This window comes from Schistocerca nitens, chromosome 4 (assembly GCF_023898315.1).
Source record: "Schistocerca nitens isolate TAMUIC-IGC-003100 chromosome 4, iqSchNite1.1, whole genome shotgun sequence".
NCBI classification, from domain to species: Eukaryota; Metazoa; Arthropoda; class Insecta; order Orthoptera; family Acrididae; genus Schistocerca; species Schistocerca nitens.
Window position 1 is genome coordinate 817,295,325 of NC_064617.1, and position 16,485 is coordinate 817,311,809.

General features: G+C 38.5%; 1 protein-coding gene across 1 annotated transcript in view; it reads left to right on the forward strand.

The window, feature by feature from the left end:
• Positions 1-16,485, forward strand: part of LOC126252593 (kazrin) — a gene marked incomplete at its 5' end in the record, with an annotated part of 708,940 nt that overhangs the window by 655,154 nt on the left and 37,301 nt on the right. Inside the window, one exon of the mRNA XM_049953495.1 lies at positions 1,340-1,366. Coding sequence (XP_049809452.1) covers positions 1,340-1,366 — 27 coding nt within the window. The remainder of the gene's footprint in view (positions 1-1,339; positions 1,367-16,485) is intronic.

A 16,485-nucleotide genomic window follows, 5' to 3' on the forward strand; every position in this document is an offset into this window, starting at 1 on the left:
AGCAGTTTGTATTGCTCCCCAGAAGAGACGGTGCTACCATTTCTTTGATCGCTTGTCAAGACCATACGTTGAACGTAATCTGTCTGCATGATCCACACCACCCATGTTTTTATTGTAATCACATACAATAACTGGACATGGTATAGTCATACTAGTTCCATCTTTCTGTTTTCTTGTCACTACGCTCTGTTCAGTGCCATGGAAGTTGACGCAAAATACACTACTTTATTTTCCTTCCATTGAAATATTGTTAGGTCTAAAGATGACTCTCTGTGATTTGATTTAGACATTTTTCTAATTGTTCCACAGGCAAATGTATTTACCGATTTCTGTTTGAGAAAAAGTGGACAGAACAACTAGTGAGAGGTAACGCATTGTTGCTACAATAAAGTGTTTGCACAACCTGACGGTACTAATAAGTCCGCCTTATAATTTCCACTTTCTCTCATTCACTTGCAATGTAATGCTTCAAACTATTATAAAAAAACAAAGAAAGTAAGTACGTACAATGGAAATTCAACGGAAGTTTCAATAAATTGCGCACAGATTCAGGCAACACCATGGAAACAAGCACATACAATCTTCTGTTTTCACAGCAGCGCGCGAAAAACAGTTTCAAGCTCTGACCGCCAGAGAGGTCTATGTATTGCACAGTAACATCTATGAAACAGTAGAGAAGAGTTACTGTTACGTACCAACAGGCTCTCAGATCACGAAACTGCACCACGAGAAAATAATGAGAGTCAAAACTTACTGGTACTTTTAAGTACCGTCAGGCAACAACGGGTTAAATGAACCTATTTTTCACCTACTGCATGAATAAAACACACAAATACCTAAGTATTTTGGCAGTATATGTTCTATATCTCTTTTATGCAAACCCTTTGATATGGTGTCATCAGTGTTTGGTGTTACTGCAGCATCAGTTCTTAGCTTTTTAGATTTTTATCCACATACTGGCTCTCCTAACTTCATACTTATTTGTGCAGTTAACTGTGATGCCATGAAATGCTGCCATTTTCTACAATCTTCTTTATTATAGTTACATACTTTGAATTATTTTATGCCTATAAATTGTGCAAGTGTGTGTGTGTGTGTGTGTGTGTGTGTGTGTGTGTGTGTGTTTTTGCATGTCATCAAAGTGTGTGCACTTTACAGTAACTAACACACATGCCATGCATGACATACATGTGTACATTGTCTTTTCACAATTAGTGTCTAATTTATAACTTCTGTCTATGAATCTAATAACTATTTTATATTTTTTGCTGCCTTCCACTTGTTCATCAAACCACTGGAATTTTAATATACTGATCAAAATTCTGAACACTTACATCAGACCTACAGTCTCCTGTATTTGAAAAAGGTTGGCATTAAATTTAATTTTTATTTTAATGTAGGTTGTAGGCAACATATAAGAGTTAATGAAACATTTTTGCTACATTTTCTGATCTGTTTGATTTGCAAACTTGCAGATCATTTCATGGCACAATATAAATTTCAGTCTTCTGCAAAGAAAACCTTAATTCTGTGTAGAATAGGAAAGTAAAGTAATTCTTTTTATATATGTGTCAGTACCCTCACTTGTGAGGTACATATTTTTCTCAACTGCATCTTTTATGGCAGAATTTATTTAGTTGTTGAAACCAAATATGTCTGCTTTTTGAAGATGTCAAACACAAATTACTGCAAATATATTTAGTTTCACACAAAGATATTAAATTAGTTACAGAAGGTAGATCCACATTATTTTACCAAGAATGAGAATGAAATTATTTAAAAAAGAACATAACCGAAATGATGACGCCATTAATTCGTGGATGAACAAATTCTCAGTGAATTTCTGTTTAACTGCCTATTGCATTATTGCCACAGGTACAGGGCAGTTTTAAAGTTCATGAAACATTTTAAAAAATTGGTACATATAAACAGCCAAGAATAACATGACAAATAAGACATTATGTGAAAGTGCAAACTCTCGAAGTTTCCTGTCATGATGTTTGTAAATGAGAAGGTGACACACAAATTCCAACATGTCCACAATTTTTTTTAAAAATGAGATAAGGAATGGAACCGCACACACAGGATAAGCAGAATCTAAATACATCACACAATCAGACAGCTGGCAACATACAAGCCTATGAAAACAAATGGTCCAGAGCAAACATGAACTGTCCACACATACATTTTGTGCAGAGAAGAACTAGTTCATTAAGGCCACAAGGAGATGCTGATTCCAATCACTTAATTTTCATCCCATTCATGGCTAGATGTTCCCACACAGAGCAACTGTTAGCATCAGTTTGTGTTTCTGTGCTCCCTTGTAACAATATTCCACAGTTCTAACAATCATAATTATTAATATAATACAGGGAAACATTCCACGTGGGAAAAATATATCTAAAAACAAAGATGATGTGACTTACCAAACAAAAGCGCTGGCAGGTCGATAGACACACAAACATACACACAAAATTCTAGCTTTCGCAACCAACGGTTGCTTCGTCAGGAAAGAGGGAAGGAGAGGGAAAAACGAAAGGATGTGGGTTTTAAGGGAGAGGGTAAGGAGTCATTCCAATCCCGGGAGTGGAAAGACTTACCTTAGGGGGAAAAAAGGACGGGTATACACTCGCACACACACACATATCCATCCACACATATACTGACACAAGCAGACATATTCAAAGACAAAGAGTTTGGGCAGAGATGTCAGTCGAGGCAGAATTGCAGAGGCAAAGATGTTGTTGAATGACAGGTGAGGTATGAGTGGCAGCAACTTGAAATTAGCGGAGATTGTTGGCCTGGTGGGTAACGGGAAGAGAGGATATATGGAAGAGCAAGTTCCCATCTCCAGAGTTCGGATAGGTTGGTGTTAGTTGGAAGTATCCAGATAACCCGGATGGTGTAACACTGTGCCAAGATGTGCTGGCTGTGCCACTCCTCACCCTGTGGCTAAACATGCCTTGGTGCACGGCCAGCACATCTTGGCACAGTGTTACACCATCCGGGTTATCTGGATACTTCCCACTAACACCAACCTATCCGAACTCCGGAGATGGGAACTTGCTCTTCAATATATCCTCTCTTCCCGTTACCCACCAGGCCTCAATCTCCGCTAATTTCAAGTTGCCACCACTCATACCTCACCTGTCATTCAACAACATCTTTGCCTCTGCACTTCCCCCTCGACTGATATCTCTGCCCAAACTCTTTGTCTTTGAATATGTCTGCTTGTGTCTGTATATGTGTGGATGGATATGTGTGTGTGTGCAAGTGTATACCCATCCTTTTTTCCGCCTAAGGTAAGTCTTTCCACTCCCGGGATTGGAATGACTCCTTACCCTCTCCCTTAAAACCCACATCCTTTCGTCTTTCCCTCTCCTTCCCTCTTTCCTGACAAAGCAACCGTTGGTTGCGAAAGCTAGAATTTTGTGTGTATGTTTGTGTTTGTTTGTGTGTCTATCGACCTGCCAGCGCTTTCGTTTGGTAAGTCACATCATCTTTGTTTTTAGATATAAATCATAATTATTATTATGAGGACACAGTTACTTACCTGCTGACTACATTTTTCATAGAGCATGGGTGAAGCAAGAAGCCTTGGTGAAGATTGGAGAGTGATAGACATGAAATCCCTATCTAAAGGCCTACAAAATATAGATCACACATTTGAAATATAATGAATTTCCATATACACTGATAAGCCAGAACATTGTGACCATCGACCTACTATTGATATAAATCCATCCAGGCGATAGTAGCTTCATCTGGCAAGGAATGACTGCTACTCACACACATGCATGGTGCATGTTGCATCAGTGAGTGTGCTGTCCATGTATAGAATCGGGAAGAAGCCTGGTTTATCTGACTTTGAGGGCAGACTCTGATGGCCCAGAGACTTGGCATGAGCATTTCAGAAACTGCATGACTTATCAGTTGTCTGAGGAATGCTGAGGTGAGTGTCTTCAACACATGGCGAAACCATGTCCAGACGTCATGGGGTTGGATAGCCATGCCACATTACAGATGGGCTGAGCAGACTGGTAAAACAGGAGAGGCAGCAAACTGTGGTGGAACATCACACTTCAATGCTGGGCAGAGTACAAGTGTTGAGTACATAGTGCACCGAACACTCCAAAGTTGGACCTTCGTAACTGATGACCCATGCATGTTCCAATGTTAACACCACGACATTGGCAACTATGACTGAAATGGGCACATGACTATCAGCACTGGGCTTGGTGCAGTGGCAGAGTTTTGCATGATCTGAGGAATCCTGATACCTTCTTCATAATGCCTACGGGAAGGTGCGAATCTGTTGTCTTCCAGGGGAACAGCTCCGTGACACGTGAATGGAGGGACAGAGACAAGCTGACAGTGGCTTCATTAGGCTCTGGAGAACATTCATGTAGGCATCCATGGATCCAGTGAAGATCGTGTAAGATACCATGATGGCCAAGAAATATCGTACACTGATTGCAGACCACATGCAGCCCTTTATCACTATCATGTTTCCCAATGGCAGTGGCATTTTTCAACAACATAATGCACCATGATAGAAGGCCATTAATGTGATGGAATGGTTCAAGGAACACAGTGGCGAGTTCCAATTGATGTGCTGCCACCCCCCCCCCTTCCCAACTCGCCAGATCTGAACATGATTGAACAGATCTGGGATGTGACCAAAGATGGCGTCAGTGCCCATCGCCCCCTGCCCCCCTGGAATAGATGACTTGTGAGTGTGCAGATATGGTTCCAACTGCCTCCAGCGACCTACCAAGACCTCATTACTTCCATGCCACTATGCGTTGCCACCGTTATCCATGCCTTAGGTGGGCATACTGGCTATTAGATAGCTGGTCATCATGTTCTGGCTGATTAGTGTAGAAGTATGAAACTATGGGAAATGCTCTGATTAATATGGAAGCACCTGCATCGTACAGATTCCAAAAAGATGTACAAGAGCAGAAGTCTCTTTAGAAATGTGAATGGGCCATTATGAAACTCTTTTCTTAAATATGAAGCACAGGTGACAAGAAAAAAGTCGTTAAGGGTTTATTGTAAACTGCTTTTGGAGAAGTCCAGCAAAACCAAGAGGACCTAAGTTTGTATACATTGTTCACTGATGATGTACCCATGTTGTTCAACAAAGAGGTGGAGGAAATTGCTTGTGATTACTTACGAGATGCCTCTGGTTTATATGCCTAAGTGTAACAGCTACCTCAAAGAAAAGTTCTAGTAATAGGTAATGCCAGTGTTACTTCACTATAGTATGTTATGGTGATTTAAAATATTTAAAATAATTGTGAAGCAACAATAAAATCAGAACTTTATTTTAAAAAACTGAATATCAATGTTTCAGCTGCCAATTTATAATTTTTTCGATTATTTCAAATACGAAATTGTAATATGATATAGTATTACAAGCATTATGCAGTGACATGTAAGTGATTTTGCAAAAACAAAATATTTGATTTTGAAAATCATTCAAAGCCAAAAATGTCCAAATGGTTAATGTAAATAAGAACACATCCATATTTAAATGTACTTTTGAAAGTAATGTTTTCATTGTAGATTTGATTTATGGATATTAACTGTCTTTTGGAACAAAAGTAAAGGCATTTACATTGCAATATCTTATTTCTGTTGATACATATGCCTGAAGTTAGTTTTATATTGATTGTGGAAAACTGCATTTAGTGGACATGTTCATCTTTGCATATCATCTTCTCAAATGTTCTATGTATGCACCATTCATCACATGACATGTATCTAATTGGTAGACCAATTCTGCCAATATCTGACACACCATATCAGCAGTGACAGAAACAATAACAGCTGCTGCAATGTGGTATTGCAAGTTTTCAAGGTTTGGTGGTGTGGTGGAACATAAATGCTACCCTTGATGTAACCCCACAAGAAAAAATACCAAAGGCATCAAGTCTGGCAACTGTAGGGTCCACTAAAGCAGTGTCAGGGCAGCGGATGCACCATGGCCTATCCAGTGATGTGGCAACATCTCATTTTGATAATCTCAAATATGGAGGCTCACACTGAAAGATGAAATCACTGCCATCAGTTTCAGGTTATGGCATGAGCCACATTGCAGCCTGTGAGATAAGTGATATATTGACAGTTTCTCAGTGAAGAAGGGTCCACAGACTGTCTTATCGGATGCAGCACAGAACACATTAACTATCTTGGAACCCCGGAAATGTTCAACATTTATATGTGGATTTTCTGTTTCCCATGTGTGTGTGTGTGTGTGTGTGTGTGTGTTTGTGTGCATGTCACGTAAGTTGAACTTCCAGAAAAGATGTAAAGTGATATTTTCATTGAAAATTAATTTGCTTGCAAAGACTTCATTTTCAAGAAATTGAGATACTTCAATCTGTCATCAGGATGTATGGCTTGCACAAGCTGCAATTTGTAGGGCTTCACCTTTAATGGCCTACAAAGAATTTTCCATGCCATCAGCTGAGAGATGTTCAGTTCTGCATATCTCATTAAGTAGACTTCGTGTGAAGTTTGCAACATCATGTCCCTTACATACTGCACTGTCTGTTCTGGCACACCCAGCCAACCTGAACATTTTGCATCACACAAACAACAATTGTCCTCGAATTTCTTGCACCACTTCGCTATGCTGTTGTAAACTGGTGGTGCCTTGTGATATTTGCCACGAAAAGCTCTTTGCACACTCACTACTTACTGGCAACAGGCAAATTCTAGCACCCAACATGCTTTCTCTGTCTGGTTAGAAGTCACTTGCAGCAATTATGATTGATCGGAACCTTGCTGGCAGTTTTCCAAATTAACCTGACAGTACCATGTTGTAAAAAAACCTTTGTTAGATTGTGTTGAACATGCTGTATCATGTTGAAATATGCTCACTATTTTTTATTTACTTACATTTGGCATATTTCGTGACAGTACCTTTTCCGTATAATATTTACAAGGCGATAGTTGTCTTGGCTTCAGTTGTCTAGTGGAAGTATGATTCCACAATGCAGTTTTGTTGGCTGCAGAAATGACCTGGTTCAATGCGTTTGCCTCATTTTTGGTGCTTCAAATACCATTTCTTCGAATGTGGTTTCTTCTTAAAGTTTATATAAAAAAAATAGTAACCCTTTTTTTTTCACTTCCAAATTATTATGACGGCAAACTGCACATTGTTCTACCGTCAACACACACCAAGAGTTAACTGCCGACTGACTATAGTCAAAGGCGACTCCAGCATCAAAGACATTTTACACAACACACAAGCTTCCACTTGTAACCAGTCTCTTTGATATTCTTTGTTACATCTACTAATAGTAATCAATATGCTGTCACTCTCAAAAATATAAGTAAATTAACATAAGATAAGGCAAATTACAATAAAAAAATTCTGACAAAAATATAAGAAAACATTTACAATTTGGTGTTGACAATTCCAGTAGAAAATAACACATCTCCCAGATCCATTACAATGTGTTGCATGATACTTAGCCATTTGCCTATGCTGATGTTTTAAAATACTTCATGGACTTTATAATTACCTAGTATATTTGTGCATATATGAAAAAAATAGAGGAAAAGACAATTTTCATTCATATCTTTTGATGAAATTCCCTTGGCTTCTTGACAGAAAAGCCTCTGTGCTGTTATATTACACTCTACAATGTGCTGGAACATTTAAAGTAATTTATTCTACAGATCTCAAAAAATGGTACACATGCTTTTGTTTCATAATGCAGATAAACGAAAGCATAACTTTTTAGGTATTCATGAAACAATCTGTTGTTGTTGTGGTCTTCAGTCCTGAGACCGGTTTGAAGCAGCTCTCCATGCTACCCTATCCTGTGCAAGCTTCTTCATCTCCCAGTACTTACTGCAACCCACATCCTTCTGAATCTGCTTAGCGTATTCATCTCTTGGTCTCCCTCTACGATTTTTACCCTCCACATTGCCCTCCAATGCTAAATTTGTGATCCCTTGATGCCTCAGAACATGTCCTACTAACCGGTCCCTTCTTTTTGTCAAGTTGTACCACATACTCCTCTTCTCCCCAATTCTATTCAATACTTCATCATTAGTTATGTGATCTACCCATCTAATCTTCAGCATTCTTCTGTAGCACCACATTTCGAAAGCTTCTATTCTCTTCTTGTCCAAACTATTCTCTTCTTGTCCAAACTATTTATCGTCCACGTTTCACTTCCATACATGGCTACACTCCATACAAATACTTTCAGAAACGACTTCCTGACACTTAAATCTATACTCGATGTTAACAAATTTCTCTTCTTCAGAAACGCTTTCCTTGCCATTGCCAGTCTACATTTTTTATCCTCTCTACTTCGACCATCATCAGTTATTTTGCTCCCCAAATAGCAAAACTCCTTTAACTTTAAGTGTCTCATTTCCTAATGTAATTCCCTCAGCATCACCCGACTTAATTCGACTACATTCAATTATCCTCGTTTTGCTTTTGTTGATGTTCATCTTATATCCTCCTTTCAAGACACTGTCCATTCCATTCAACTGCTCGTCCAAGTCTTTTGCTGTCTCTGATAGAATTACAATGTCATCGGCGAACCTCAATGTTTTTATTTCTTCTCCATGGATTTTAAAACCTACTCCGAATTTTTCTTTTGTTTCCGTTACTGCTTGCTCAATATACAGATTGAATAACATTGGGGAGAGGCTACAACCCTGTCTCACTCCCTTCCCAACAACTGCTTCCCTTTCATGCCCCTGGACTCTTATAACTGCCATCTGCTTTCTGTACAGATTGTAAACAGCCTTTCGCTCCCTGTATTTTATCCCTGCCACCTTTAGAATTTGAAAGAGAGTATTCCAGTCAACATTGTCAAAAGCTTTCTCTGAGTCTACAAATGCTAGAAACATAGGTTTGCCTTTCCTTAATCTTTCTTCTAAGATGAGTCGTAAGGTCGGTATTGCCTCACGTGTTCCAATATTTCTACGGAATCCAAACTGATCTTCCCCGAGGTCGGCTTCTACCAGTTTTTCCATTCATCTGTAAAGAATTTGCATTAGTATTTTGCAGCTGTGACTTATTAAACTGATAGTTCGGTAATTTTCACATCTGTTAACACCTGCTTTATTTGGGATTGGAATTATTATATTCTTCTTGAAGTCTGAGGGTATTTCGCCTGTCTCATACATCTTGCTCACCAGATGGTAGAGTTTTGTCAGGACTGGCTCTCCCAAGGCCATCAGTAGTTCTAATGGAATGTTGTCTTCTCCCGGGGCCTTGTTTCGACTTAGGTCTTTCAGTGCTCTGTCAAACTCTTCACACAGTATCGTATCTCCCATTTCATCTTCATCTACATCCTCTTCCATTTCCATAATATTGTTCTCAAGTACATTGCCCTTATATAGACCCTCTATATACTCCTTCCACCTTTCTGCTTTCCCTTCTTTGCTTAGAACTGGGTTTCCACCTGAGCTCTTGATATTCATACAAATGGTTCTCTTTTCTCCAAAGGTGTCTTTAATTTTCCTGTAGGCAGTATCTATCTTACCCCTAGTGAGATAAGCCTCCACATCCTTACATTTGTCCTCTAGCCATCCCTGCTTAGCCATTTTGCACTTCCTGTCGATCTCATTTTTGAGACATCTGTATTCCTTTTTGACTGCTTCATTTATTGCATTTTTATATTTTCTCCTTTCATCAATTAAGTTCAATATTTCTTCTGTTGCCCAAGGATTTCTACTAGCTCTCGTCTTTTTACCTACTTGATCGTCTGCTGCCTTCACTACTTCATCCCTCAGAGCTACCCATTCTTCTTCTACTGTACTTCTTTCCACCATTCCTGTCAATTGTTCTCTTATGCTCTCTGTGAAACTCTGTACCACCTCTGGTTCTTTCAGTTTATCCAGGTCCCATCTCCTTAAATTCCCACCTTTTTACAGTTTCTTCAGTTTTAATCTACAGTTCATAACCAATAGATTGTGGTCAGAGCCCACATCTGCCCCTGGAGATGTCTTACAATTTAAAACCCGGTTCCTAAATCTCTGTCTTACCATTATATAATCTATCTGATACCTTCTAGTATCTCCAGGATTCCTCCATGTATACAACCTTCTTTCATGATTCTTGAACCAAGGGTTAGCTCTGATTAAGTTATGCTCCATGCAAAACTCTACCAGGCGGCTTCTTCTTTCATTTCTTAGCCCCAATCCATATTCACCTACTATGTTTCCTTCTCTCCCTTTTCCTACTCACAAATTCCAGTCACCCATGACTATTAAATTTCCGTCTCCCTTCACTACCTGGATAATTTCTTTTATCTCATCATACATTTCTTCAATTTCTTCATCATCTGCAGAGCTAGTTGGCATATAAACTTGTACTACTGTAGTAGGCATGGGCTTTGTGTCTATCTTGCCCACAATAATGCGCTCACTATGCTGTTTGTAGTAGCTTACCCACACTCCTATTTTTTTATTCATTATTAAACCTACTCCTGCATTACCCCTATTTGATTGTGTGTTTATAACCCTATATTCACCTGACAAAAAGTCTTGTTCCTCCTGCCACCGAACTTCACTAATTCCCACTATATCTAACTTTAACCTATCCATTTCCCTTTTTAAATTTTCTAATCTACCTGCCCGGTTAAGGGATCTGACATTCCATGCTCCGGTCCATAGAACGCCAGTTTTCTTTTTCCTGATAACGACGTCCTCTTGAGTAGTCCCCGCCCGGAGATCCGAATGGGGGACTATATTACCTCCGGAATATTTTACCCAAGAGGGTGCCATCATCATTTACCCATACAGTAAAGCTGCATGCCCTCGGGAAAAATTACGGCCATAGTTTCCCCTTGCTTTCAGCCGTTCGCAGTACCAGCATAGCAAGGCCGTTTTGGTTAATGTTGCAAGGCCAGGTCAGTCAATCATCCAGACTGTTGCCCCTGCAACTACTGAAAAGGCTGCTGCCCCTCTTCAGGAACCACACGTTTGTCTGGCCTCTCAACAGATACCCCTCCGTTATGGTTGCACCTATGGTATGGCCATCTGTATCGCTGAGGCACGCTAGCATCCCCACCAATGGCAAGGTCCATGGTTCATTAGATGAGAATGCCCTTACCGCTTCCCAGCACAAATACACTGCAATTTTCGCTCAGAATTATCTTTTCCTGTCCTTACTTAAACATTCTCAACTTCCAAGCTTTCCATCTCGTGTAAACTCTTTCTTTACTAAATATTTTTCATTGCAAGAACATTTGAGACTGATAAATGTCCTATGTTGCTTCACGTTTCCTAATCTATTAACATTTTCTGTAATTTCCTCATGGAATTTATGGTGTAGTCATCAATCTTCCTTTGGAAGAAAATATGTTTTAGTAAATTCATTTTAACATGATGTAAAACAAAGAGCAACATTAGAAATATTGCACAGTGAACAACTTGATTTACTGATTTTGAAGCCTTCAATACTGTATAAAAAAATTAGAGAGATAAAGGACAAATCGTTACAACAGGTACAATAGTGACAAAATTACAGTGTGAGAAGTCATTCTTTAATAATTATAGTGGTATGACCATAGATAGATACATCTGAAAAATAATGTAGTTATTTTGATACTGAATGCAGTTATGGACAGATATTTTACTAGTTCATTTGTTTGCCTGTACATTTATGATGTTATACATCATTTTATCTAATTAATTTTATTGAATATGTTTTTGGAAAATAACAATATACAGGAGGCACTGACTTGAAGACAGGCACAGTGAAAAGGCTGTTAAATATGTAAGCTTTTTGACAAAAAAGTCCCTCTTTGGAAACATAAAACACACACAAATTCACATAAGCACAACTCACACACACATGGCCACTGTCTCTGGCTGCTGTGGGCTGCCTGTGGACTGTTGCTGCGTCTGATGTGAGCAGCAGTCTGGAGTCAGAGAAGATACGTGATGCACGGGAGAGCATACAGGGATATGGTGGAGACATGAGATAGGACACCTAGGTACAGAGTCGGGAAACTGTGCTGGGAGGATGGGGTGGGTCAGGAAATGTAGAGGGGAAAGGAGATAGAGAGAGATGGGGATAAAACTATAATGCATAGGCAGAATAGAAGGCCTGTGTAGGGGTGGTGTGGGAGCAGGGAAGGGGATAGATAGGTAGGTGGAAGCACAGACTAGCACAGGTTGAGGCCCGGGGAGTTACAGGAACAAAGGATACATTGTAGCGCGAGTTTCCACTTGCACAGTTCAGCGAAGTTAGTGTAAGTAGGAACAATCCATCTAGCATAAAATGGGTGGTACAACTATCTCCTGGGCAAAGTTTAACAGTGGCCATTGTCTGCCCACGTAGAAAAAAGCACAGTGGTTGTAGCTTAGTTTGTAGATCACATGGCTGGTTTCACAGTTAGCTCTGCCTCCGATGGGGTAAGAGAGGCCTGTGACAGGACTGGTGTAGATGGTAGGAGGAGGATGTATGAGACAGATCTTGCATCTAGATCTATTGCAGGGATGTGACCCATGAGGTAAGGGGCTGGGGGCAAGGATGAACAAGGATACAACATAGGTTTGGTGAGTGGCAGAACATTACTGTGTGATGAGGAGGATTGTGGGTAGGATATTCCTTCTTTCAGGGCACAAAGAGAAACAGTCAAAACCCTGGCAGAGAATGTGATTCAACCAGTCCTGGGTAGTACTTAGTAATGAGAGGGGTGCACTTTGTTGCTGGACAGTAGGTGTGTGGGAGGTGGTAGGTGAGTGGAGAGACAAGGCATGGGAGATCTCTTTCTGATAATGTAATTTCAGTCTGTAAAGGCCTCCATGAGACCATAGGAATATTTGGAGAGGGACTGCTAAACACTACAGATTGGAGAACCACAGGTGGCTAGGCTGTATGGAAGGGACTTCTTGGTATGGAATGGGTGGCAAGTCTGAAGTGGAGGTATTGTTGGTGGTTGGTAGATCTGATGTGGACAGAGGTACTGATGTAGCCATCCTTGAGGTGGACGTCAACAGCAAGGAAGGTAGTTGTTAGGCTAATGAAAAGTAGGTAAATCTAATAGGGGGAGAAGATGTTGAGGTTTACAGAGGAATGTGGTTAAGGTGTCCTCCCGCATAGGATGGTGCCTTGTGGGTGGTGTCTTGAAAGGAGATGTAATTGTGGGTGAGGATATAGTTGGTCATGATGACTTGGAGGAGGTTGTAGATTTTGAGTCAGATGGGCATTGGGAACAGTAGTGTTCAATAGTTCCAAGGCCATAGATATTGGGAATGTTAGTATAGAGCAAGGTGGGATTGACAGTGATGAGCAGGGCGCCCAGTGGTGTTATTCCATCCTGGAGTTTCCATTGTTTGGTTTTTGGAAAAAAAAATTTATTATAATGGTTGCAGAATGTTAATGATATATTTTAAAGGAATATTTTTCTGTCAGTAGAAATTGTATTAGTTTGTTGTGCAATAATTATTCACATTTAGTACATGGCTCAAAACTGAAACTTCTAACAGTGCATTATACCTCAGCTCAGAAAAGAGTTCACATTACTCATTTGGTACACCTATCATTGAGTATCATTTCTGTTAAACTTTCTTCCTTTTGCACCCTTAAATCCATGTACCCTTGACAACATTTCATTTTTTCATGTAGCTTATACTGCTTAACAAAACTGTTGGTTATATTGCTTTATCAATAGACAACTGTGAATAATGGCAACATTTTGTGCTTCATACATGACAATAGTTAAGAACCTGTCTTATCCTTAAATTCACATTTTTTAGGATAAAGAATTCAGATATGGAGAATATATAAGAGATTTAGAGAGGGATGAATCAGAAAAATGAGAGAGATTTAAGTACAGACAGTCAAAGAAAGTGAAGTTGAAAAACAAGAGCACTCTCATTTTATCACCCAATAAATATACAGGTTGAATTGGAGGAAAGGTACATTCTTTGAGGGGTGATAGTGTTAGCAATTCTGAATGTCATATCAACATATGTCCTGTTCTTAACAGTTTCTGAGAAAACTAATGAAAACAATATGAAACAGAACAAATGCAGGTGTTAGTAAATGAAACATTGTGATCTAACATTTTATTTACTTGCACACATTTACTCACAAATGACGTTCTAAAAGCCCACAGTCAACTGCAGTCCATTTTGCAGCTCTTTTAGACAGCTGCTGTGTTGCTGATCTGAGCTCATTCATAAGGTCCTTTCTTACTTTATTTTTTTCTTTATTTTCTTTCATCTAACCATTTTCTCTCCTTCTTATTTCTCTTCACATTTTCTGAATTGACAATACAACTATGCTCCCGCAGTCCCCCAGCTTTTTTCAAACTTCTTACGTATTTGTTTCTCTTTTTTGTCTCATCCCTCAGAGGCCCTTTTTCTGCCCAGCTCTGTCTCTTATTTTCCGTGTTCCAGAGATCTACTTTACACCACTGACATATGCTTTCAGTTGTCAGGAACTTCATACAACCTACAGTCATAGCAGGGTGTGTGTCCTTCCTACAGTTTTTCCCTATACTGAGAAAAAATGAAACACTTGAAAACCTGTATGCCCTTACTTTACCTTTTCAGATCCCTCCCTATGAAGATGGTAATTTTCTCTGAATTGTTTATCTTGTCATAGTTCCTCAGTGACATACAAAATATTTCATTCAAAATATTCTCACAACTAATAAAATAATGCATAAATACAAATTCAAATTGTTCCACATTTAGAATTCTTAGGTTGATATCCATTTAAAAATATCAATTTCCACACTTTTCTGTCATATGTTATAACATTCTGTTGTAGCACCACTATAAATGAGAGACATTCTCTCAAAAAAAGTTTAACAAACTTCAGAGTCAAAATATGATGACAGAGACAGAACTGATGCCTTTTCTGGATATCTATATCTTATTAGAGCAGCAAAAAATTACATGACAGATTCCAAAGTTTATCATTCTAAAATATAATTTTTCAGTGGTTATGGGTTAGAAAAAAGCAAAGTAATTTTTTTCATTATGACACAAATTAATATACACATATTGTAAGAATATATCAAATAATATTCAGATCAACATAAACAGAAGTATCTGGCACTTACTTCACAGTATATTGTTTGTTATGAGTAACAGCAATCACAAAGAAAAAATTATTCATGTTTTCGATCCTGGCATAATTCGTTGTTACTGAAAGCAACAGTATCTCATTTTCCTTCTTAAATTGAATTCAAATCTTGAAAAATATGAGCTCACACAGAAACTTGCCAAAATACTGATAAACATCCTTTGTATTATATTTATATTTTATTTTCTCTGCATTTTGACTGCTACTCCCTCATGACTGAATGTAGTGACTGTTACATCGGTAGAAACTAGCTGCAGCACAAAGGGAGCAAGTGTAGTTTGTTTGATAACTAACACAAATGGCATGTGGCATGTGATTGATCCATTACGGTGTGTTGGCAATTAGACTACGTTACTAGCACTGATAACTTTAGCATATTCATAAACTTCTTTCAAAGACTGAAAATGCTTAATATCCACTACCATAGAAACTGCTGTATTCCAGGCATCAAACAGCTTACGTATTTTTAAACTGGAGCTGTTTTAGATAGATTTGTTTTCAGAAGTCTAACCTCACAGAGCGAGATGAAACAGGTTTTATTACTTAAAGTTTTTTTTGTTCCATATCTTTCCTTTTTTGTTTTTCTTAAGAAATACAACAGAGATCAAACATCTATGGACCCTTAATGTAAATTTGTTGTTGTCATCTGTTGCATACCAACATCAGTTACAAAAATATCCCTTATCAGGAGTGTGTGTGGGAGAGGGGGTAGTTTGCATATGAACGTCTGTCAGTGATGTTTATGAGATGTGCTAGATGAATTTTATTCTTATATACCTTTGTGTTACAGCTCAATTTTGTACACTATATTTTTAATTAGTCTCTATCACTCATGTCTTGCCAAAAACCATTCATAACTCCTGTATTAGAGTGCCTTAAAGAGGACAACTTAAGCATAGAATTTTTCATACCGTTTTTTGATGCTGAAATTTTTCTCAAGAAAAATATGCCAATAGTCTTTTGAGAAATAACTCATACCTATATCAAAGTCCTATGGTACCAGATGTTGTTGTCATAAAAGAAAATTACAGAGTCCATTTCTTATTTTTACATTTACTCATACTGTATCACTGCATTTTGTCAATTTTGATTAACGGCTGAAGCTTTGGATTATTTCATGAACTTCAGGCATTCTCAGCTGTCATTCAAGAATAGTTCTACTGATGGTACAATTTATTCATTCACACATTGTGCTTCATAAATGTTATCTTGAAGGATGGCCTTCAAGGATATGAAGTGAGACAAGTTATAAATTAATAGGCAATTTCTGTAATGTCCACTAACAGCAAATAATGATTACTGTTAATCTACTTACATGGACAATTATGGTATTACTTTTATATATTCATACTGAAAAGGTAAAGGAGTTTAAGACCATTTTCCACATTTTCAAT